The 23,072-nt window shown below is 41.8% G+C and overlaps 1 protein-coding gene across 3 annotated transcripts in view; it reads left to right on the top strand.

Moving 5' to 3' along the window:
- The window catches only part of zeb1b (zinc finger E-box binding homeobox 1b), a 189,144-nt gene extending 167,496 nt beyond the window's left edge, over positions 1-21,648 (top strand). For all 3 annotated transcript variants that reach the window (XM_078537704.1, XM_078537712.1, XM_078537719.1), the window contains 3 exons: positions 5,214-6,967; positions 7,236-7,416; positions 19,292-21,648. In XM_078537704.1, coding sequence (XP_078393830.1) covers positions 5,214-6,967; positions 7,236-7,416; positions 19,292-19,806 — 2,450 coding nt within the window. In that variant the 3' untranslated portion in view covers positions 19,807-21,648. The remainder of the gene's footprint in view (positions 1-5,213; positions 6,968-7,235; positions 7,417-19,291) is intronic.
- The last annotated feature ends 1,424 nt before the right edge of the window (positions 21,649-23,072 follow it).

The raw sequence follows: 23,072 nt of genomic DNA, 5'->3' as shown, positions 1-23,072 counted from the left end.
GTCAGGCCCGCCTCTGACCCTTTGCTACTTCTAGCATCACCTGCCCCAAATCCTTTGTTAGCGCGACCCCCAAACTGAAATCAGAACCTTGGGCAGACATTTTGAGGCTGGGTTTCTGGAACCAGGAATTCGCCTGTCTGTGCGCACCCGACCTGGTAGCGCAAACCTGGACTATACAGTCATTTTGGCACAGAAGGAGGCCGTTCAACCCATTGAGTCCATGTGGGCTGCCCGTAGAGCAATCCAGTCAGTCCCCATTACCTGCTCTATCCCTGTAGCCCTACAAGTTTATTTCCCCCGAGTGCCCATCCAATTTCCTTTTGAAATCATTGATTGTCTCTGTTTCCACCAACTTTGTCAGCAACACGTTCCTTTAGATGCTTTAGGTGGAAGTGGAAAATCCCATGACGCTTTGAAGAGAGGCTTAAAAAGTTCCCACATAGCTCTAATCAACATTTCCTCTTTCAAACAATACCACTAAAAATAGATTAATGCAGTCATTCATCTATTCTGTGTGTGTGTCAGCCATGGCTTGGTTGGTGGAACACTCACATCTGAGTCACAAGTTTGTGGGTTCATATCACACTTCAAGACTTGAGCACACAAACTAAGGCTGACAATCCAGTACAGTACTGAGGGAATGGTGCAATGTTGGAGGTGCCATCTTTCAGATGATAAGTTAAAATAAGGCCACATTTGTCCCCTCGGGAGGGCGTAAAAGATACCATGGCACTATGTCGAAGAAGGGCAGGGGAGTTATCCCTGCTGTCCTGGCGAATACTTATCCATCAGTCAACATCACAAAAACAGATTTTCTGGTTATTATGGCATTATTATTTGTGGGAGTTTGCTGTGTGCAAGTTGGCTGCCGCATTTCCTACATTACAACAGTGAATACATTTCAAAAGTACTTCATTGGCTGTAAAGCACTTTGTAAGGTCCAGTGTATGTGAAAGGTGCTATATAAATGCATGTGCTTTTTTTGTAATCTTGCTCTTTGGCAAATGACAACTCTTCTTACTAAACATAAATTACTATATTTCAAAATTAGCTGAAATGCTTTGAAACATTACAGAAGGATGTAATTGAACATAGAGATAAAAACAAAAAACTACTGCGGATGCTGGAAATCCAAAACAAAAACAAAATTACCTGGAAAAACTCAGCAGGTCTGGCAGCATCGGCGGAGAAGAAAAAATTTGACGTTTCGAGTCCTCACGACCCTTCAACAGAACTGAGTATAGTTAGGAGAGGGGTGAAATATAAGCTGGTTTAAGGTGGGGGGGGGAGAGAGAAGTTGAGGGGGGTGGGTGGTTGTAGGGACAAGCAAGCAGTGATAGGAGCAGATAATCAAAAGATGTCACAGACAAAAGGATCAAAGAGGTGTTTGATCCTTTTGTCTGTGACATCTTTTGATTATCTGCTCCTATCACTGCTTGCTTGTCCCTATAACCACCCACCCCTCTCAACTTCTCTCTATCCCCCCCCCCCCCGCCCCCCCCACCTTAAACCAGCTTATATTTCACCCCGCTCCTAACTATACTCAGCTCTGTTGAAGGGTCGTGAGGACTCGAAACGTCAACTCTTTTCTTCTCCGCCGATGCTGCCAGACCTGCTGAGTTTTTCCAGGTAATTTTGTTTTTGTTTTGTAATTGAACATACTTCACTGACTAGTCAACCAGATAGGGTCTAACATACTATTCCACTATAACTATGATGTGATGGCTTTAGAGAGGCTGCAGAAAAGATTTACAATGGTTCTGGGGATAAGGAACAAAAACAAAAAATGCTGGAAAAGCTCAGCAGACCTGACAGCTTCTGTGGAGAGAAAGACAGTTAACGTTTCGAGCCCATATGTCTCTTCATAGCTAAAGGGAAGTAGAAATGTGGTGAAATATACACTGTTTAATGGGGGTGGAACCGGTGAAGCTGGATAGAAGGCCAGCGATAGGTGGGAGGTAAAGTAGAGATTGCAAAAGATGTCAAACAAAAGGTCAAAGCGTTGTTAATAATGGTGGTACTGGCTAAAGGAGGTGCTAATGGTGACATTAAGAGTGGAAAGCAGAATGTGGTAATGGCCGGACCAGGGTAAGCAGTCCAGAAAGTGACAGACGGCCCTAGTAGGGGTGGGGTGAGGGAGGGGACGGTGGTGGGGAAAAAAGATCAAAGGCTAAAAGCTAGGGATAAAACAATGAATAAAAATGGAAATAAATTTTAGAAATAATAATGAAAATAAGTGGGAAATAAATAAATAAGAAATAAAAATGAATATAGAAAAAAGGGGGATCAAAAAGGGGTGGGGATGGAGGAGAGAGCTCATGGTCTGAAGGTGTAAGTCCGGAAGGCTGTAAAGTGCCTAATTGGAAGATGAGGTTCTGTCCCTCCAGTTTGCATTGAGCTTCACTGGAACATTGCTGCAGGCCAAGGACGGATATGTGGGCATGAGATCAGGATGGTGTGTTGAAATGGCAAGCGACAGGAAGGTCTGGGTCATGCTTGCTGACAGACCAAGGGTGTTCCACAAAGCAGTCACCCAGTCTGCGTTTGGTCTCTCCAATGTAGAAGAGACCGCATTGGGAGCAGCGGATGCAGTAGACCAAATTGAGGGAAGGAGTGTTTGGGCCCTTGGACAGTGAGGAGGGGAAAGCAAAGGGGCAGGTGTTGCACCTTCTGCGATTGCATGGGAAGGTGCCATGGGAGGGGGTTGAGGTGTTGGGGGTGATGGAGGAGTGGACCAGGGTGTCCTGGAGGGAACGGCCCCTGCGGAATGCTGACGAGGGTGAAGGAAAGATGTGTTTGGTGGCATGATGTTGGAGTTGGCGGAAATGGCGAAGGATGATCCTTTGAATGCGGAGGCTGGTGGGGTGAAAAGCGAGGACAAGGAGAACCCTATCATGGTCCTGGGAGGAAGCGGAAGGTGTGAGGGCAGAGGCGCGGGAGATAGACCGGACACGGTTGAGAGCCCTGTCAACCACCGTGGATGGGAAACCTTGGTTAAGGAAGAAGGGAGACATGTCAGAGGAACTGTTTTGGAAAGTGGCATCATCAGAACAGAGGCGAAGGAACTGAGAGAATGGGATGGAGTTCTTACAGGAAGCAGGGTGTGAGGAGCTGTAGTCGAGGTAGCTGTGGGAGTCGGTGGGCTTGTAATGAATATTGGTGGACAGTCTGTCACCAGAAATTGAGACAGAAGTCAGGGAAGGGAAGTGTCGGAGCTACACCATGTGACCATTCCACACCCCCCGCCCCCTTCCAAATCAGTATATTTCACCACATATCTACTTACCTTTAGTCCTGAAGAAGAGTCTTATGGACTCGAAACGTTAACTCTGTCTTTCTCTCCACAGATGCTGTCAGACCTGCTGAGTTTTTCCAGCATTTTTTGTTTTTGTTTCAGATTTCCAGCATCCACAGCATTTTGCCTTTATCCGGGGATGAGGAACTTCAGTTATATGACTAGATTGCAGAAGCTGGATCTGTTCACCTTAGACAAGAGAAGATTGAGAGGAGATTTGATAGAGGTTTCCATAATCATGAGGGGTCTGGATAGAGTAGATAGAGGGAAATTGTTCCCAGTGACTGAAGGGCTGAGAGGCAGAGGGCACAGATTTTAAGGTGATTGGCATAAGAACCAATGGCAACATGGGGAAAAACTTTTTTACGCAGTGCGAGGTTCGGATCTGGAGTCTACTACCTGAGATTGTGCTGGAGGCAGATATAATCGGGGCTTTCAAAAGAGAATTGGATAATTACCTGAAGAGGAAAATTTGCGGAGCTGTTGGAAAAAGGTGAAGTTGGCCTTGATGAGTTGCTCTTGCAGGCAGCCTGGCAAAATAGACTCTTATGCTGTAGCCATTCTATGATTCTATGACTAAACACTGGTACAGTTCTGTTGTTTGCTGTATATATTTTATTGCAGGCTGGCACATCATTAGATTTTAAAAAATCTTAACACACATAAGCTATGGCCATTTGATCACTTAATACCTGGAAGTGTTCTGCCCTCTTTTGGCCATATGGAATAAGTTTCACATTGTTATTAAAAGCTATTTTGTGGACTTGTCTTCCAAAACTGACACTTCTCAAAGTATCATTCTTCAGATAAGCCTCAACAGCAAAGCATAGTTGACCTATTTCCCCCATATTTTGGTAGTGTTATGGCTTACAATTTTGTACCTCTTGCTCCCCCCACCCACCATTTTTCATTTATGTTTTTGAGGTTGAAAAATTGAAGGTTTCATATGTGGAGCTGCATCCCTTCTGATCTGACGAGATCAACGCTTTATACACTATGAATGGGAATAGTGTGTCACAGGATTCATGACTTTTTTTTACCAAGATACCACTGTTAATACTGGGTGTTGCACCATTCACTCATGACCTCTCTATTAAGTAGAAAGTTATCAGGCTAAAATCACACTTTATTATTATTTACAAGCATTTGGATTACACTGAAATAAAAGACTAAAATACATGTGCAAAAATGACATATTGATTCAGTTTATAACAGTAGCAAAAGCTTCTTAAGGGCATATTTCTCAGTACAGTAAATTGTAAAATTTCCTGTTGTTTGAAAAAGATGATAAATATTTTTCTGCCTATTTCCTGTAGATAGGTGTAAAATTTAACAAAAGGTATGGCATATAGCTTACAGTATATATTTCCTCATTGCCAGTTGCCCATGCAAAGACTTGTTAATCAAACCAGATTAAAAACGCAAAGGTGCAAAAATGGTGCTGTTACATTTTAATGAACAACTGCATCATCTGCTTTACCCAAGCATTGCTGATAATTTAAACAGTGCACAATCAAATATCTCTTTAGAACAGAGCCCATATCAAGTGAATCAGCTATTAGAGATTATGAATGCATCTGTAAGCTTGTGTTTTTTTGATGCCTATTGACACCAGAAACCATTTCACTCTGTGATTCAGGATCTATGACAAAATATGAATTAACCCAAGTATTAATAATAATTAACTTGAATTCAAAGGCTGTGGGAGTTTGAGCTTAGCTGCACTACCTTGGCTACAATATTTTGACCTTTTCTAAGAGATATTGCTGGCTGAAGTACATTTTCAGTTTACAAGATTTATCTAAAAATACCATTGGGAAAAAATAGGTATTTTATGATCTAAAATCACAAGGAGCTGTGTGTAACATGAAGAAATACTGATTTGTGTTACTTTCTTCTTCTCTTCACCCCCCTCTAGGAGAGAAGCCATACGAATGCCCTAACTGCAAGAAACGGTTTTCGCACTCAGGCTCTTACAGTTCACACATCAGTAGTAAGAAGTGCATTGGTCTTATATCACTTAATGGTAGAGCACGTTCAGGAATCAAGACACCTCAAGGCACTTCTCCATCCCTTTCACCATCAACCAATAGCCCTGCTAGAACACAACTTCGTCATAAGCTAGAGAACAATAAGCCTTTACAAGAGCAGCCTACCGTAAACCAAATCAAAACTGAGCCTGTGGATTATGAGTACAAAACTATGGTCGTGACCTCTGGTATCAACTGTGCAAGCTCTTTCCAAAATGGAGGGTTTAGTGGCAGTAACCCTCTCCAGGTCACAACTTCACCTCAGAGTGTGGTTCAGGCTGTTGTATTGCCAACTGTAGGCCTTGTCTCTCCTATTAGCATAAATCTAAGTGACATTCAGAATGTTCTTAAGGTTGCAGTATTAGAAAATAATCATGTCACTCTCCCTTCCAAAGAATCAGGAACAGTCTCTTCTGCATCAGTTCAACAAAACAGTCATTCCCTCATTTCATCAATCAGTCTTCCCTTGATTGATCAGGATGGGACAACCAAAATCATCATCAACTATAGCTTAGAGCCAAGTCAACTCCAAGCTGTGCCACAAAATTTGAAAAAGGAGATTCCTAATCTAGCAGACAATTGTACAAATGAAAAGCCACCAGAAGATCTCACAGTCAAAACTGAGAAAACTGAGACCAGTGTTGAAGGAGTTAGTAACACATGCCTGCTTTGTAATGAATGTCCTGGTGGACTAAATGCACTTCATGAGCTAAAGCACTATCAACTAAAAACTGAAGCTCATTCAGGAGAAACCAGTATTAAGATCTCTGGAGCTTCTGTATCAACAGAAGAGGACACTTCTTCAGATCAACAGCCATTGAAGAATCTGTTGTCACTTCTGAAGGCATATTATGCATTGAATGCGCAACCAACATCAGAGGAATTGGCGAAGATTTCAGTTGCTGTAAACCTACCATTAGAAAAAGTAAAAAAGTGGTTTGAGAAAATGCAAACTGGTCAGATTCCAGTCCAGCCATCTTGTCCCCCTTCTCCCACACCAAGCAATGAAGAGGTCAAACCAAAACTACTTGTCAGTCGTACAGATTCATCACCTGTTAGTGATTTACAAGCAAATTCAGAAGTTCTTGATAAGATGACAGAATCTCAAATTACTAATACGCCACTTAATGTGATGGCAGATCCTTCAAGGAGTAATACTCCCTCCCCATCACCACTGAATCTCTCTTCTGCATCTTCGAGAAATTCACAAAGCTATCTGAACACACCTGAGAGCAACCAAGAGGATTTACAGTTAGAACCTCTTGATCTATCACTTCCAAGGCAGCAAAAAGAGGGACTTGAAAGGCCCACAATAACCAGTGTTTACCACAGCAGTGTTCATTATGTTCAAGAGGAGCCCTTAAACTTGTCTTGTTTAAAGAAAGAACAAATAGAAAATGACAGTATTGCTGAAGGAAATTCAACAAGTGCCAAACCTATAAATGTTGCAATCCCTACAGCTACCACCCAACTACCCACAATTGTTGCCATTTCAAGCCAAAACAGTGTTCCATGCCTCAGAGCCCTAGCTACAATAAAGCAGGCCAGCTTCATTCCACAGGTGGCCTATACATATAAAACAACCAATTCAAATGTACCTGAACCGCAACAAAAAACAATTCAAGCCAATGGCAATCATCCAGTAAGTATACTGTTGCAACTTGACTATTATTTGTAAAAGATCTGTGTTTAAATAGTTCTTTAAGGAAAGTGGATGCATGTCTTACAGAAATTCTTTCTATTATGTATTGCCTTGTTGTAATTTTTTTTAACGTTATTGGGATATGGATATCGAGTAAGCTCTTCCTTCAATATGGAATTGTGAAGTATTTAAGAAGGGTGCTGTTGTACTAGTATAATGAAATTTAGTTATTTAAAAGCACATAACAAAGGCGATTGTATTCCTGAAGGACGAGCAACAAGAGACGAGTTCAGGTGGTGTGCCCAATACCGATGATCAGAATGATTCAGACTCAATGCCTCCACGCAAGAAAATCAAAAAGACAGAGAATGGAATGTATGCCTGTGATTTGTGTGATAAAATATTTCAGAAAAGTAGCTCTCTTCTCAGACACAAGTATGAGCACACAGGTAAGACAAATAACCCATGTATTTTTGTATAACCGAGTTTCATTTAACTGCAAAAACACTGGATATATATTTTGTATTTTACAAACAGATGGTACTTTTTTTGCTGTACTGCATACTTAGTACATTAGATAATGTACCTTCTGTAAGAACATAATAGAAGCAGTTGGAGGCTATTTGCTCCTTCGAACCTGCTCCACCATACAGTAAAATCATAATTGATGATCTACCTCAATTCCACCCCTCCGCACCATGTCCCTTAATTTCCTTAGTACCCAAAAATCTATGTACCACCTCCTTGAACGTACTCAAAGGCTGAGCATCTACATCTCTCTGGGGCAGAGAATTATAAAGATTCACAACCGTTTGGGTGAAGAAATTTCTCCTATCTCACTCCTAAGTAGCCAACCCCATATTTTGAGACTGTGACCCTGTGTTCTAGACTCCCCAGTCAGGGGATACATCATCTTAGCATTTAACCTGTCCAGTCCCTTGAGAATTTTATATGTTTCACTTCTCATTCTTCTAAACTCCAGGGTCTGTAGACAGAGACTACTCAATTTCTTCATAGGAAAACTCCTTTATCCCGGGAAACAGTTCAGTGAACGATCATTGCACTCACTCAAGGGCAAGTATGTCCTTCCTTAGGCAAGGATGTCAAAACTACGTGCAGTACTGCATGTGTGGCTTCACCAATGCCTTTATATGATTGTAGTAAGACTTCTTTACTCTTCTATCCAATCACTTTGTAACAAATATCATTTGCCTTCCTAATTGCTTCTTGCACCTGCATGTTAACTTTGTGATTCATGTACAAGTACCTCTGAATGCAAAGATTTTGCAGTCTCAGCATTCAAAAAATATTCCAATTTATGCCATCTGCCGCGTTCTTGCCCACTCACCCAACCTGTCTATATCCCTCGGCAAAAGCAAAATATTACAGATGCTGGAAGCCTGAAATAAAAACAAAAAATGCTGGAAACACTCAGTAGGTCAGACAGCACTTGAGGAGAGAAACCGAGTTAACGTTTCAGGTCAGTGATCCTCTGCACCCTCTTTGCATCCTCCTCACTGCTTACTTTTCCACCTAACTTGGGGTATTGACAGCAAACTTGATTACACTCATTATCTTCATCAGTCATTTATATTGATTGTTAATTTGTTGAGACCCAAGTACTGATCCTTTATAGCATCCTGTTAGTTGCAGCCTGCCAATCCAAAAAGTCCTGTTTACTCCTACTGTCCATTACCCAGTTCTTAATCCGTGCTGATGTGTTTCCCTCGTCCCATGAGTCCTGATTGCGTGTAATAACTACTTGGGTGGCAACTTATTGAATATTTTATCAAAATCCAAAGACTATATAATTACTGGTTTTCCCCCGATCCTATCAGTTCCATGCTCAAAAAACCTTTACAACTTTAAGATTTACAAATAGCCGCTTGGTGGTAGAGGCCTTGAGTATTGTTGAAAAGGCATTTTGTCAAAGCTTTTCACCTTGCATTCATCAGGGCAGTCGCAAGAATATCAATGTCAGGGGAAGCAACAGCTTTATACTGTATGAGAAGAAAGTGGTGCTTGGTTGGCAAGTGGACTCTGAGTGCAAGACAAAAAGCTTTGACCAAATGTTCTTGCTCAGCAACACTCTTAAAATTTGTCAAACATGGTTTTTCTTTCAAAAAACTGTGCTGATTCTGCTTAATCATAATTAATACATAATTGTCCACAAATACACATTGCTTTAAGGCACAAAAGCTCCCACAGGATAAAATGGTCCATAGGAAGATGCTTGTAATGTTGCCAGAAAGGGTAGTAAGCCTGACAATTGGGGGCATTTTAGAATTCAGTAAAGGAGAACAAGAAATTGATGAGAAAATAGGAGAATAGAATAGAATGTAAATGCTTCTAGAAGTATGTAAAAAGGAAGAGATTTGTGGCATTAGAGGCAAAGACAGGTGAAATTACAATGGAGAATAAGGAAATGGCAGAGGCATTAAAGAAATAATTTGTCTTTATCTTCACTGTAGAAGATTTAAATATCATGCTGGAAATAATGGGGAACCAAGGATCTAGCAGGAATCAGGTACTAAAAAGAAATCAGGATAAGAAATAGTACTGGAGCAATTATTGGAGTTAAGAAGTGACAAATCTCCCAGACCTGATGTCCTGCATCCTAGGATTTTAAATAAGTAGCTGCAGAAATGGTGGATGTATTGTTGATCTGGAGTTCAGGAATTCTGGAAGAATTCTGCCCCTTGCCGTTTCTTAGCTTCAACCAAACAAGTTCTACGTAATTTTCTGAGCTAAGATTCTTTCTCTCTACTGTCTATCTTTATCCTATTCTTTATTATCAGGCCGCCCCTTCTCCTTTTCCATTTTGCCTGTCTCTTCTAAAGGTTAAGTATACTGGAATATTTAGCTCCCAACCATGGTCCCTTTGCAACCACATCTCTGTTATGGCTATTAGATCAAACTTAATAATTTCTATTTGTGCCATTCATCTAAATTGTTGCAAATGCTTCACATATTCAGATACAGTGCCTGTAGCTTTGAGATTTTTCTCATTTCCCCTACCATCACTTTAGTCACTCATGCCTTGTTACATTTGTTATTTTCACTATTCTTTCCTAACCCACTCTGCTTATTTTTACCCAAAATGCTGCCCTGCTGTAGAGCCTTACATTTCCCTTGCTAGTTTTGAATTTACCCTTTCTTAAATTTTCCCATTTCTCCCCCCACACCACCTTATTAGTTTAAAGCCCTACCTACTGTCCTAGTTATTCGATTTGCCAGGGTACTAGTCCCAGCCTAATTAATTGGAGTTTGTGCCAACAGAACAGCTCCCTCTTTCACCAGTGGTACAAGTGCCCCATGAAGCAAACCCGTTGCCTCCTACACCACTCATTCAGACACATTTAACCTTATAACCTGTTTTACCCTATGCCACTTGGTGCATGGCTCAGATAACAATCCAGAGAATTTATTTTTGAGATTCTGCTTTCTAATTTGGAACCTAACTCTTCAAACTCTCCCAGCAAAACAGACCTAGTTCTACGTATGTCGTTGGCTGTCACATGGACGACGACAACTGGATCCTCCCCCCTCCCACTCCAAATTCTTCTATAGCTGTGAGCAGATGTCTTTACTTCTGGCACCAGACAGGCAACACAACCTTCGGAACTCTCGGTCATGGCTGCAGAGAACAGTATCTGTTCACTTGACTATTCTGTCCCCAGTCGCTACCACATTCCTTTCACTCCCCTGACTTGAATGGCATCCTGCTCATGATGCTATGGTCACTTTTCTCATACAACCTGCAGACCTTATTATACCAAGTATCTCTAACTTGTTTGTCAAAGTACAGGACTGAGGTCCTCCATCACTACATCCTGGATCTCCATACCTACCTGTCTCAGTCACACCCTCCTGTCGCTGACTATTGACCAACTCAAGTTATTTTTTATTCACTCACGGGATGCGGGCTTCGCTGGCTGGGCCAGCATTTATTACCCATCCTTAGTTGCCCTTGAGAAGGTGGTGATGAGCTGCCACCTTGAACTGCTGCAATCCATGTGGTGTAGGTACACCCAGAGTGCTGTTAGGAAGGGAGTTCCAGGATTTTGACACAGCGACAGTGAAGGAATGGCGATATATTTCCAAGTCAGGATGGTGAGTGTCTTGGAGGGGAACTTCCAGGTGGTGGTGTTCCCATCTATCTGCTGCCCTTGTCCTTCTAGATGGTAGTGGTCGTGGGTTTGGAAAGTGCTATCGAAGGAGCCTTGGTGCATTCCTGCAGTGCACCTTGTAGATAGTTCACACTGCTGCTACTATGTGTTGGTGGTGGAGGGAGTGAATGTTTGTGGACGTGGTGCCAATTAAGTGGGCTGCTTTGCCCTGGATGGGGTCAAGGTGCTAGTGTTGTGGGAGCTGCACTCATCTAGGCAAGAGGGGAGCCTTCTATCACACTCCTGACTTGTGCCTTGTAGATAGTGGGCAGGTTTTGGGGAGTCAGGAGGTGAGTTACTCATCATACGATTCCTAGCCCCTTGCATGCTCTTGTAGCCATAATATTTACACAGTTAGCCCAGTTCAGTTTCTGGTTAATGGTAACCCTCAGGATGTTGATAGTGGGGGATTCAGTGATGGTAATGCCATTGAACATCAAGAGGCGATGGTTGGATTCTCTCTTGTTGGAGATGGCCATTGCCTAACACTTCCCCTGTGACGCGAATGTTACTTGCCACTTGTCAGCCCAAGTCTGGATATTGCCCAGGTTTTGCTGCATTTGGATATGGACTGCTTCAGTATCTGAGGAGTCGTGAATGGTGCTGAACATTGTGCAGTCATCAGCAAACATCCCCACTTCTGACTTTATGGTGGAGAGAAGGTCATTGATGAAGCAGCTGAGGGTGGTTGGGCCGAGGACACTACCCTGCGGAACTCCTGCAATGATGTCCTGGAGCTGAGATGACTGACCTCCAACAACCACAACCATCTCCCTTTGTGCTGGGTATGACTCCAACCATGCGAGAGTTTTCTCCCTGATTTCCATTGACTCCAGTTTTGCTACAGCTCCGTGATGCCACACTTGGCCAAATGCGGCCTTGATGTCAGGGGCAATCACTCTCTCCTCACCACACCTCGGGAGTTCAGCTCTTGTGTCCATGTTTGAACCAAGACTGTAATGAGGTAAGGAGCTGAGTGGCCCTGGTGGAACCCAAACTGAGCGTCAGTGAGCAGGTTATTGCTAAGCAAGTGCCGCTTGATAGCCCTGTTGATGAGCCCTTCCATTACTTTTCTGATGATCGAGAGTAGACTGATGGGCCAGTAATTGGCCGGGTTGGATTTGTCCTGCTTTTTATGTACAGGGGACACCAGTGCAATTTTCCACACATCCGGGTAGATGCCAGTGTTGTAGCTGTACTGGAACGGCTTGGCTAGGGGCACGTCAAGTTCTGGAGCACAAGCCTTCAGTACTATTGCCGGAATATTGTCAGGACCCATAGCCTTTGCAGTATCCAGTGCCATCGGCCATTTCTTGATATCACATGGAGTGAATTGAATTGGCTGAAAACTGGCATCTGTGATGCTGGGGACCTCCAGAGGAGGTCGAGATGGATCATCCACTCGGCGCTTCTGGCTGAAGATTGTAGCAAATGCTTGAGCCTTATCTTTTGCACCCATGTGCTGGGCTCCTCTATCATTGAGGATGGAAACATTTGTGGAGCCTCCTCCTCCAGTGAGTTGTTTAATTATCCACCAGCATTCACGACTGGATGTCGCAGGACTGCAGAGCTTAGATCTGATCCGTTGGCTATGGGATCGCTTAGCTCTGTCTATCACCTTGCTGCTTATTCTATTTGGCACACAAGTAGTCCTGTGTTATAGCTTCACCAGGTTGACACCTCATTTTTAGGTACGCCTGGTGCCTCTCCTGGCATGCTTTCCTGCATTCTTCATTGAACCATTGATCCCCTGGCTTGATGGTAATGGTAGAGTGGGGTTTATGCTGGGCCATGAGATTACAGATTGTGTTCGAGTACAATTCTGCTTCTGCTGACGACCCACAGTGCCCCATGGATGCCCAGTCTTGACTTGCTACATCTGTTTGAGATCTATCCCATTTAACACAGTGGTTGTGCAGCACGCACAACACGATGGAGGGTATTCTCAATGTGAAGGCGGGACTTCATCTCCACAATGACTGTGCGGTGGTTACTCCTACCGATACTGTCATGGACAGATGCATCTGTGGCAAGCAGATTGGTGAGGATGAGGTCAAGTATGTTTTTCCCTCTTGGTTCCCTCATCACCTGCCGCAGACCCCGTCTAGCAGCAATGTAATTTAGGACTCGGCCAGCTCGGTCAGTATTGGTGCTGCTGAACCATGCTTGGTGATGGACTTTGAAGTCCCCCACCCAGAGTACCTTCTGTGCCCTTGCCACCCTTGGTGCTTCCTCCAAGTGGTATTCAACATGGAGGAGCACTGATTCAGCTGAGGGAGGGTGGTACGTGGCAATCAGCAGGTTTCCTTGCAGGTTTGACCTGATGCCATGAGACTTCGTGGGGTCCAGAGTCAATGTTGAGGATGCCCAGGTCAACTCCTTCCCGACTGTATGCCACTCAGCTGCCACCTCTGCTAGGTTTGTCCTGCCGGTGGGACAGGACATAGCCAGGGATGGTGATGGTGGTGTCTGGGACATTACCTGTAAGGTATGATTACGTGAGGATGACTGTGTCAGGTTGTTGCTTGACTAGTCTGTGAGACATTTCTCCCAATTTTGGTACTGGCCCCCAGATGTTAGTAAGGAGGACTTTTGCAGGGTCGACAGGGCAAAGATTGCCGCTGTGGTTTCCAGTTCCTAGGCCGATGCTGGCTCATTTTTTTTTTTGAGACTTTGTAGTGGCTTGTTACAGCTGAGCGGCTTGTAAGACCATTTCAGAGGGCATTTAAGAGTCAACCACATTGCTGTGGGTCTGGAGTCACATGTAGGCCAGACCAGGTAAGGACGGCAGATTTCCTTTCCTGAAGGACATTAGTGAACCAGATGGGTTTTTACAACAATCAAAATGGTTTCATGGTCATCATTAGGCTTTTAATTCCAGATTTTTATTGAATTCAAATTTCACCATCTGCCGTGGTGGGATTCGAACCCGGGTGCCCAGAGCATTACCCTGGGTCTCTGGATTACTCGTCTAGCGACAAAAGTTCTACTTAACTTAAGGGATGTGAATGCCTCATGAAACAAAGCGCCCAGGAAATTCTCCCTCTCTCTGCAACACACTGTCTGCGGCTCGGACTCCAACTCAATAACTCTGTACCAGAGTTCCTCAAGCCACTGGCACTCGCTGCAGTTATGGGTGTTCAGGATTGAAATGCTCTCCACAAACTCCCAGATGCTGTAGCAATGGCACACTGCCTGCGCTACCATGACTGTCTTTTTTATTCATTCATGAGATGTGGGTGTCGCTGGCTCGGACAGAGTTTATTGCCCAACCCTAATTGCCCTTGAGAAGGTGGTGGTGAGCTGCCTTGAACCACTGCAGTTCCTGTCGTGTTGGTACACCCACAGTGCTGTTGGGGAGGGAGTTCCAGAATTTTGACCCAGCAGCAGTGAAGGAACGGCAATATATTTTTTAAGTCAGGATGCTGAGTGACTTTGAGGGGAACCTCCAGGTGGTGGTGTTCCCAGCTGTTTTGTCCTGGACGGTGCCAAGCTTCTTGAGTCTTGTTGGAACTGCACTCATCCAGGCGAATGGAGAGTATTCCATCACACTCCTGACTTGTGCCTTTTAAACGCTGGACAACTTTGGGGAGTCAGGAGGTGAGTTACTTGCCGCAGAATCCTAGCCTCTGACTAGCTCTTGTAGCTGCAGTATTTATGTGGCTAATCCAGTTCAATTTCTGGTCAGTGGTAACCCCCAGGATGATGCTAGTGGGGATTCAGCAATGGTAATGCCTTTGAATGTCAAGGGGCAATGGTTAGATTCTCCTTGTTGGAGATGGTCATTACTTGCCACTTATCAGCCCAAGGCTGGATATTGTCCGGGTCTTGCTTCATTTGGACATGGATTGATTCATTGCTGTGGGTCTGGAGTCACGTGTAGGCCAGACCAGGTAAGGGCGACAGATTTTCTTCCCTAAAGGGAAACTCGTGAACCACTTGAGTTTTTGCGACAATCGAAAATGTTTTCATGGTCACCATTAGACTCTTAATTCCAGTTCTGTTGAAGAGTCATATGGACTTGAAACGTTAACTGTGTTCCTCTCCGCAGATGCTGCCAGACCTGTGAGTTTTTCCAGGTATTTTTATTTTTGTTTTGGATTTCCAGCATCCGCAATTTTTTGCTTTTATCTTAATTCCAGATATTTTATTGAATCCAAATTCCGCTTTCTGCTACCTCTGGATTACTACTGATAGTACCACTATGCCATCGCCTCCCCCTAATCTAACCTTATTTATTTACTTATTTCATTAGTTAATCATTTTAAACTATTAAATTGATTCAGTTAAAGTAGTTTCTCTAGTTTAAATTGCTAACTTGGTAAAGTAATAGCAAGTTACAGTTCCCTAGCTTATAGTCAAAAAAAAACATTAGCAACTAGTTGTAAAAGAAATTAAAAGCAATACCTTCTTTCACCTCTGTACCAAGGCACTGTGTTTGTGACCTTGATTGTGGACTTGCTAATTTTCCATTCCAAACAGTGACTAAAATTGGGGAAAAAATGCAATGTCCAATCTCTGAGCCTGGTGTTTTCAATCAAAAATACTATTAAAACCCTCAAATTGAAGTGGTCTTTTAATCAGAACTTGAGGCCTGATTCTGCTGAGGGGTCAACACCTGAAAGGTCAACTTGTCTGTTCACTTCACAGATGCAAACTTAAATGCTGAATGTTTTCAGCATTTTATATTTTTGTTTCGGATTTTCAGCAATTGTTCAGTTTGCTTTTTGAAATTGTCGTAAAACTGAGTTTGTACTTTAGCATACAATTATTTTTAAAAATGTACAGGAGATTACGCAGTCCACACACAATAGCTTACCACTATCAACAAGGTAAACTTGTGAGTGCCACATTCAGAAAAATTGTCCCCTTGAATTCATGAATACTATTATTTATAGGCACCTGTTGATTTCAATCTGTCTTTGTAGGAAGATTCCATCTTTTTGTTCAAGATTTTGAACCTCTTTTCAAGCTCTTATTAGCAAGGGTTAAACGTTATAAGTCTGGGCAAGCTCTGGGCAATTGTACATGCTTATGGTGCAACTATGTTGCACATGTGTCACTAATGCCTCCACAGATTTTTTTGAAATAAAAGCAGAAAATCAGAATATACCTATTTCTGACTAATGCATTTCTACTCTAAGGTACACATCAATGAGTTTGTTTTTCAGCAGAGCATACATGTGGAAAGAGCACCTTTAACAACCTTTGGACATCCTTTGCTTTACAGCCAATGAAATATTTCTTTTTAGCCTAGTCACTGTTTCACCAGAGAACATTTCAAATTGGAATGCACCGGGGAGTGAGATTAATTGAATAGCTCTTGCCAAGGACCAGCGCAGGCCACATAGCCTCCTTATGTGCTCTATGATTCCATTGGCTAAATTTTGCACTCCGAGGCAGAGTTGGAAGGTGAGCGGGGTGGGGGGCATTAAATTGGGTGCAATGCCTTGGGTGCCACTCCTGGCACCCACCCACCTGCCACTGCCCCTGCTGCAATTTCACTTGTGGCAGGAGAGGCGTTGAGCAGCCTGCCTGCCAGTGGGCCAATTGAGGCCCTTGAATGGGCCAATCAGTGGCTTCTCCCCCACCCCTGCTATAATTTTTCCCATGCCAGATGGAGGCCAGCGCCAATTGGAAAGCCCAGTGGCTTTCGCTGCTCAGGCTAGTGCCTCCTTTATGGGTACAGAAAGCGGAACGAAGAGGGGGAAAGAAAGATTGGATTAAGAAAGAAAGGACAAGTTTTTTTAAAAAGTAACATTTTTAAGTTCTTTAACAATTAAAACTTGAAGGAATGTGATTCCATATGTGGAATAGTTAATTTTCACTGCCATAGAAGTTGATTGACAGTTATAAACAGTTTTCTAACCACACTGTTAGAAGTGTACTTAGACTGAAGTGGACAAACTTAGCTTTTGTAGCATTTGTGCATAAACAGTGGCGAGTGCTAATGAACTTGCTGTTATTTTGACAACATATTGTGGACCAATTATTATCTTAACAACTTAGATGACCCAGTTGACTGCAAGTTGAGCTTCTGGACCTCATATCTTCTGTATCGCAAAGACCGCCTAATTCTACCTCTAACATCACCTATCTCTGTTTGCTTTAATGCATCTGCTGCTGAAACTCTCATCAGAGTATGTCATTTCCAGGCTTGGCTATTCTCATGCTGTCCTGGTTGGCCTCCCAGCCTCCACTTTCTATAAACCAGCCTATCCAAAACTGCTGCCGGTGTCCTTCCCCATTCACCCATTTTTCCTGTTTTTGCTGATCTCATTTGGCCTCTTTCTTCAATCCATCCAATTTAAAATTCTCATCCTCATGTTTAAACCCTTCTGTGTTTGCCATCCCCTTCTCTGCACCACAGAACTCAGGTCTGACTCTGACAATACATCTTTCTTTCCCTTTGCCCCACAATTTGGGTGGCTGTGCTTTCAGCCATCTTGGTTCCACATTCTGAAATTCATCCCTAAACTCCTCCACCTCTCCACCACCTCACTCCTCCTTTAAGACCCTTTGAAACTTACCACTTTGGTCAAGATTTTGGTCAGCCCTGCTGATAACCCTTATGCTTAATTTTTGTTTAATAATCCCTCTGTGAACCACTTGAGACATCTTTCTACATTAAAGGTGTTATGTTCTTGATTTGTGGCTTGAAATAATGATATTTAAGTAGTAAATCTCCCATGATAGAGTCCACCGGTAGTTTGTGGCTGATAACATGACACTCGTTATGCTACATGTATTGAGCTGATGCTGCCACCTTGTTACTCATTGCAACTTTGCAGTTTTCTCTTGAGACTTTTGTTTCTCTGCCATGATAGGTATGGCCTGCAACCCCTCAAAATAAGATTTTTATGTCTGGGGGGCTGTGTTTAAACTGGTTCCACTGGTGTTAGTTGCTACTGTTTTTCTGGTTTATGAACCACAAATGGTTGGGGCAAATTCTTCATCATTTGATGTTGTTTGTTAATGCATGGACTCTATAGACGGGGCTGTGTCATAAGTTCAAAGCCACCCTGAAAGACTGCTTGTTGGTGTTCTCCTTTCCCTCTCTCTTCCACCGCCACCTCCCCCCAATGTCTGTAGCAGTTAAGATGGAATTTAAGATTCTTGCCTACCAAACTGTGATGCTACAATGTTAAAAATTAGAGAGTAGGTTTACAACTCATGATTTCCTCCCTGCAGCATCAATGCCAGGGGCTTTGTGCTGTAGGAAAGGGAATTCCATCTGTGCATTCTACATCCTTAAGGATTTTGGACATGTTTATATGATTTATATATGTAATAGAATATATATACAAATGTATTATATTTAAGTGTAGGTGGGGCTAAGCAAATTTATTGTACCTGATTGGTTCACAGAATGATCCCCTCAGAAGTAGGCCATTCGGTCCATTGTACCTGTGCCAGTTTTTTTTAAATTTGTTCCTGGATGTGAGCATCACTGGAAAGGCCAGCATTTGTTGCCCATCCTCACCTTCCCTTGAGAAGATGGTGCTGATTCTCCATATGCAAATTTCTTCCAACAATCGTTACAAAAACAGGCGCTTGGAATTAATGTAGAAACGCTCTTAACGCAAAATACTAACTAGTATAGGAATCAATGTCTACCTTTTGACTTTTCAAGTAATCTTAGTGATCAGACCATGGTGAGGGCAGTGGGGTGGGAGGCCAGGAAAGAAAAGCAGGATACTTTGGTCTCGGTTCTTCACCCACCCCACCCCCCAAGACATTGCCAGTGAAATGATATGTCACAGAAACCTCCTTGATCCACTAGTCAGCTATTTTGATGTCTATGTTTAATTCTTAAAGTCAACTTTAAAAAATGAAAAATAGTTAACCTGAAATAAGGTCAAATATCATTGATCTCCTGAAATAAAATTGTTTTTTAAACTGGTTGATGGCCAATATGAGATGCATTTTAAAGGATATAGGGTTTCAACTTTGAAAGATGATCTGCTTTCAAGTGAAGGGCAGAATAGAAAATATAAAAGACAAGGCATACAGGAGTAATGTTTCCAGAATTGTATTTTTATGAGAGTTTTATATTGCAGTAATGAAACTGCTCAATGCAGCCATGTGAGATTAATGTCTTTTTTTTTTACTTTAAACAAGCTTTGCTTAGGTCTAATGTGTTCATTTTGGACAGGTAAGCGGCCGCATCAATGTGGGATTTGCAAGAAGGCATTCAAACACAAACATCATTTGATTGAGCACACGCGACTGCACTCTGGGGAGAAGCCCTATCAGTGCGATAAATGTGGCAAGCGATTCTCTCATTCGGGCTCCTACTCGCAGCACATGAACCATCGTTATTCATACTGCAAGCGAGAAGCTGAAGAACGCGAAGGAACAGAGCAAGAGGAGACTGGGCCTGATTCACTGAACAACAGTGAGTATACAGACAACAGGACCTCTCCGTCCCACGTAGACTCAGATGACAAGGACAGCACTGCAAGGGAAGATGAAAGTGAAAAGGAGGAGGAAGAGAAGGAATGTGATGAAATGCTGGATAATTGTGCAGAGGAAATGAGAGAGGAATCAGAAGATGAAGTGGAAGCAGAAGGAGAGGCAAATGGAACAGACTTGATGAGTGATGTGGAACAGGAAAATACAGTAAATAGTCTGAAGGCTTTGGAAGTTAACTCGGCAGAAAAAATGTAATGAATACTTGATCAGGAATATAAATTGGAGAAGAAATGTTCTGCAATTAGTATTGTACCATATAAAAAAAAAAATTCCAGAAACACACACTATATTACTGTGTTTTCACTACTGTGTAGAAACCCCGGTGTGCCTGAACCTCAACAATTAACAATTTACCACATGAACTGTCACGATATTAGGAATGATGTTTGTATTAAAAATGCAAAAAAAATTGCAAGCGATAAATTGCATAAACTGACTGTCTTGATTCAAAAGGCAAACCAACAGGTTTTAAAAGAATTTGCTACCAGTCATTCTGCATTATCTGTTAACCTGTGTTGCTCTTCATTTTGCTATTCATGTATCCCATTAACTTCAACACTGTACAGCTGGGAGAGATTTCTATGAAAATTTCTATTGCAAATGAAAGTATCAATTGTAGATTTATAGTACTGCAGCTCTCTACTCCATTGCTGAATCTTAGTGTTTCATTGGTTTGAAAGGATGTGAAAATTTCTGCACTACAGAATTCCCTTTATACTTGTATCTAACATACTCCTAAGTATTATTGTCTACCTTTATCAGTATCGCACTAGAAGTTAGTTATTGATAACATTAGTTGACCTTATTTTAGAATATAAATTCATTTGAAACATAATGTTAGCCTTAAAGCAGCTACTAGAAAAATAAAACTGAGAAGGATAAGGTAAGACTTGTAGTTAGATGTATAGCGGTCTGTTGCCAAGTCTTCAAAGTAAGAACTAACAGTATTAGTGTTGGAGAGAACAAAAGTCAGTGTTTTAGAGTGACGAGTGTTAAGTAGGTAAATGAGGATTATGGTATGGAGCTTTGTATCCCCCTGGCCTTATGCAAGACCTGTGTGCTGCAAGTGCCATTTACAAAACAGTATTATGGAAATGTGGCTGTAACCAGCCCTTAGCTTTGGTGCAAGTTATTAACAGTGTTAGCTGATTTTATTTCAGTATTATTTTAATTGAAATTATGATAACTTAGTTTCCTATGTTTTTGCAAATTTTGTACTGTATGTCCTTGAACCTGGCAGTATTAATACCCTACTTACTGACACGTGTACCTTTTAGTTTTAGAAAACTTTTATATTTATGTGTCTTATTTTTATATTTCTTTATTGTTATTTATTACACAATGTAGTGTATAATACTGTAGTTTGTATTAATACAATAATATATTTTAGTAAGAAAAATGATTTGGAAGGTTGATAAGAATTCAAAGCAGAAATACAATTGGTTCTCTTGCAATGAGATTTTGTTTAACAGTGTTATGTAACAATACTACTTGCCTTGGACTGTAGAATTAGAGTATCAAATGGGAATGTATAAATTTTACATTCAGAATCCAGTTATTTGCCCTGCCTCACTTTTAATACGTTGGGCTACTGAATTTCAAATATAATGTTATACAGCATGGTATTTTTGCAGTTTTATTTGAGATTACTGTGTAACCATGAAACTGTATTGCTATCCTCAATGAGCCAAATTACAAAGTCATGCGCAGTGTTGGGAACATTTTTTGCTTTGTGCCAATTTGTTTTAGTATTCCTCTACATCTGATACAAACCAGAAGTTTTTTTTTAATTGCCTAGTTACATGATAGTCATTTTCTAGTTTTATACCAGACTCCCCATCTCACAATAAAATGCATCAGCAAACTGTTTGAAGTTGTGACTTCACTGCTGTGTATTAATTCTGTTCCAGAAATACCACGGACATCGTATTATGTGCATTATTCAAGATTTTATCTAATTTGTAACTTTTGAAATCATGGGCTTGTGATTAGATTCTTGTACAAAGATATCCCAAATACATGTCATTTTTTTTCAAATTACTGAATAATTTGCATGTTTCGTGAAATCATCTTGCTGTTCATTAGAATGAATGTTCAAAATTCCCTGAACATATGTTAACAATATTTTAATCAGTAAATGTTAATTGTGACTTGGTGCCATTTGTCTTAGGTTGGATTTTCCAGCAATCAATTGCCTTGTTACTCATGTTCACTAGTGACTGTAGTTTGATGCATATATGGATAGAATCTGTATCTCCAGCGGACATAATAACTTTGGCCAACAGGGTAAGTCATCTGCGTCTATGCCTGTGCTACTGTCATTCTGAACTGGCCTGAATGCATATGGGATTTGGGGGATGGTTCCTGCTGTCAGCACCACTCGCTGATAGGTATGAGTTCGGGATTTCAGATTACGGTTAATCCTTTTTTCTTCAATGTTTAACTGCCATTTGTACATTTTCAAAGTTAATAACAGCTTCATTATTCATGAAATTGGGTTAGTAGTGGTGTACCCCGAGAGTCAACACTGAATCCACTTTTATCCTTGGTATACCTACATGGCTTGAACTTGGGTAAAGGGAGCACAATCTCGTTTTGCGGATGACATAGGGGGTTTGGCAAATGATGAAGACTGTAGAAGATTTCAAGAGGCCTGTAGAGGTTAGTGGAATAGGCAGACAAGTGGTAGATACACTTTACCACATTAAATTGCAAGGTAATATTTTCAAAGCAAAACCCAGGAATGGAAGGATTCCTTCAATGCTGAAGAGCGGTGGATGATAAAGAAACAAAAACCCGTGTGGGTCTATGATCAAACATCCAACTAGTGCCTCTGCCACATTGGGTGATGATGGGAGGGAAAGTTAGATGAGTCTCTTACAGGTTGAGGAAGTTCTAATATGCCTTGGTAATTGAGGTTTGGAATCAAGTCTTGGTTTATGGCTCTCTGAGCAAGGCAGGTTTGCAGCACGTACCAGCCCTGTTGCTGATAGGCCAGTTTGGCTGGCATTCCAGTTGAACCTCAAAGGTTATGCCTGCATATATCACAGGGGCCAGAGAGTCATCCCATTTGGCTACTGATAATTCTGCAGGCCAAACAGTTCCATTAAAATATGTTATTTAGAAATATGAAAAAAAGGGCTATTTAATTATCTTTTTAAAATTTCAAGTTCAGATCTTTGATTTGATCTCTTAAAATATGAAATATAGTAGGCGTTGTGACGAGCTATAATGCAGTGGTGTATACCTGGAATCTTTCAAGAAATGAGACAGGAAGTAGGGAATACTCTGCTTAACACATTTTGAAGCTCTCTAAAGCAAAATACCTGTACCTGACGACTGAACAATACCAAATATTATCCTAATATGGAAGTAAAAGAATGAAGTATTAGAGACCAGGTGGTCTAATGTGGAAAATGCTTAGGAACCTTTACATATTCATCACACCTTTGTGGAATTAA

Source organism: Cetorhinus maximus, chromosome 3 (assembly GCF_964194155.1).
Source record: "Cetorhinus maximus chromosome 3, sCetMax3.hap1.1, whole genome shotgun sequence".
Lineage (NCBI taxonomy): Eukaryota > Metazoa > Chordata > Chondrichthyes > Lamniformes > Cetorhinidae > Cetorhinus > Cetorhinus maximus.
The sequence above is the reverse complement of the archived record's forward strand: the minus strand, read 5'-3'. Positions and strand labels throughout refer to the sequence as shown.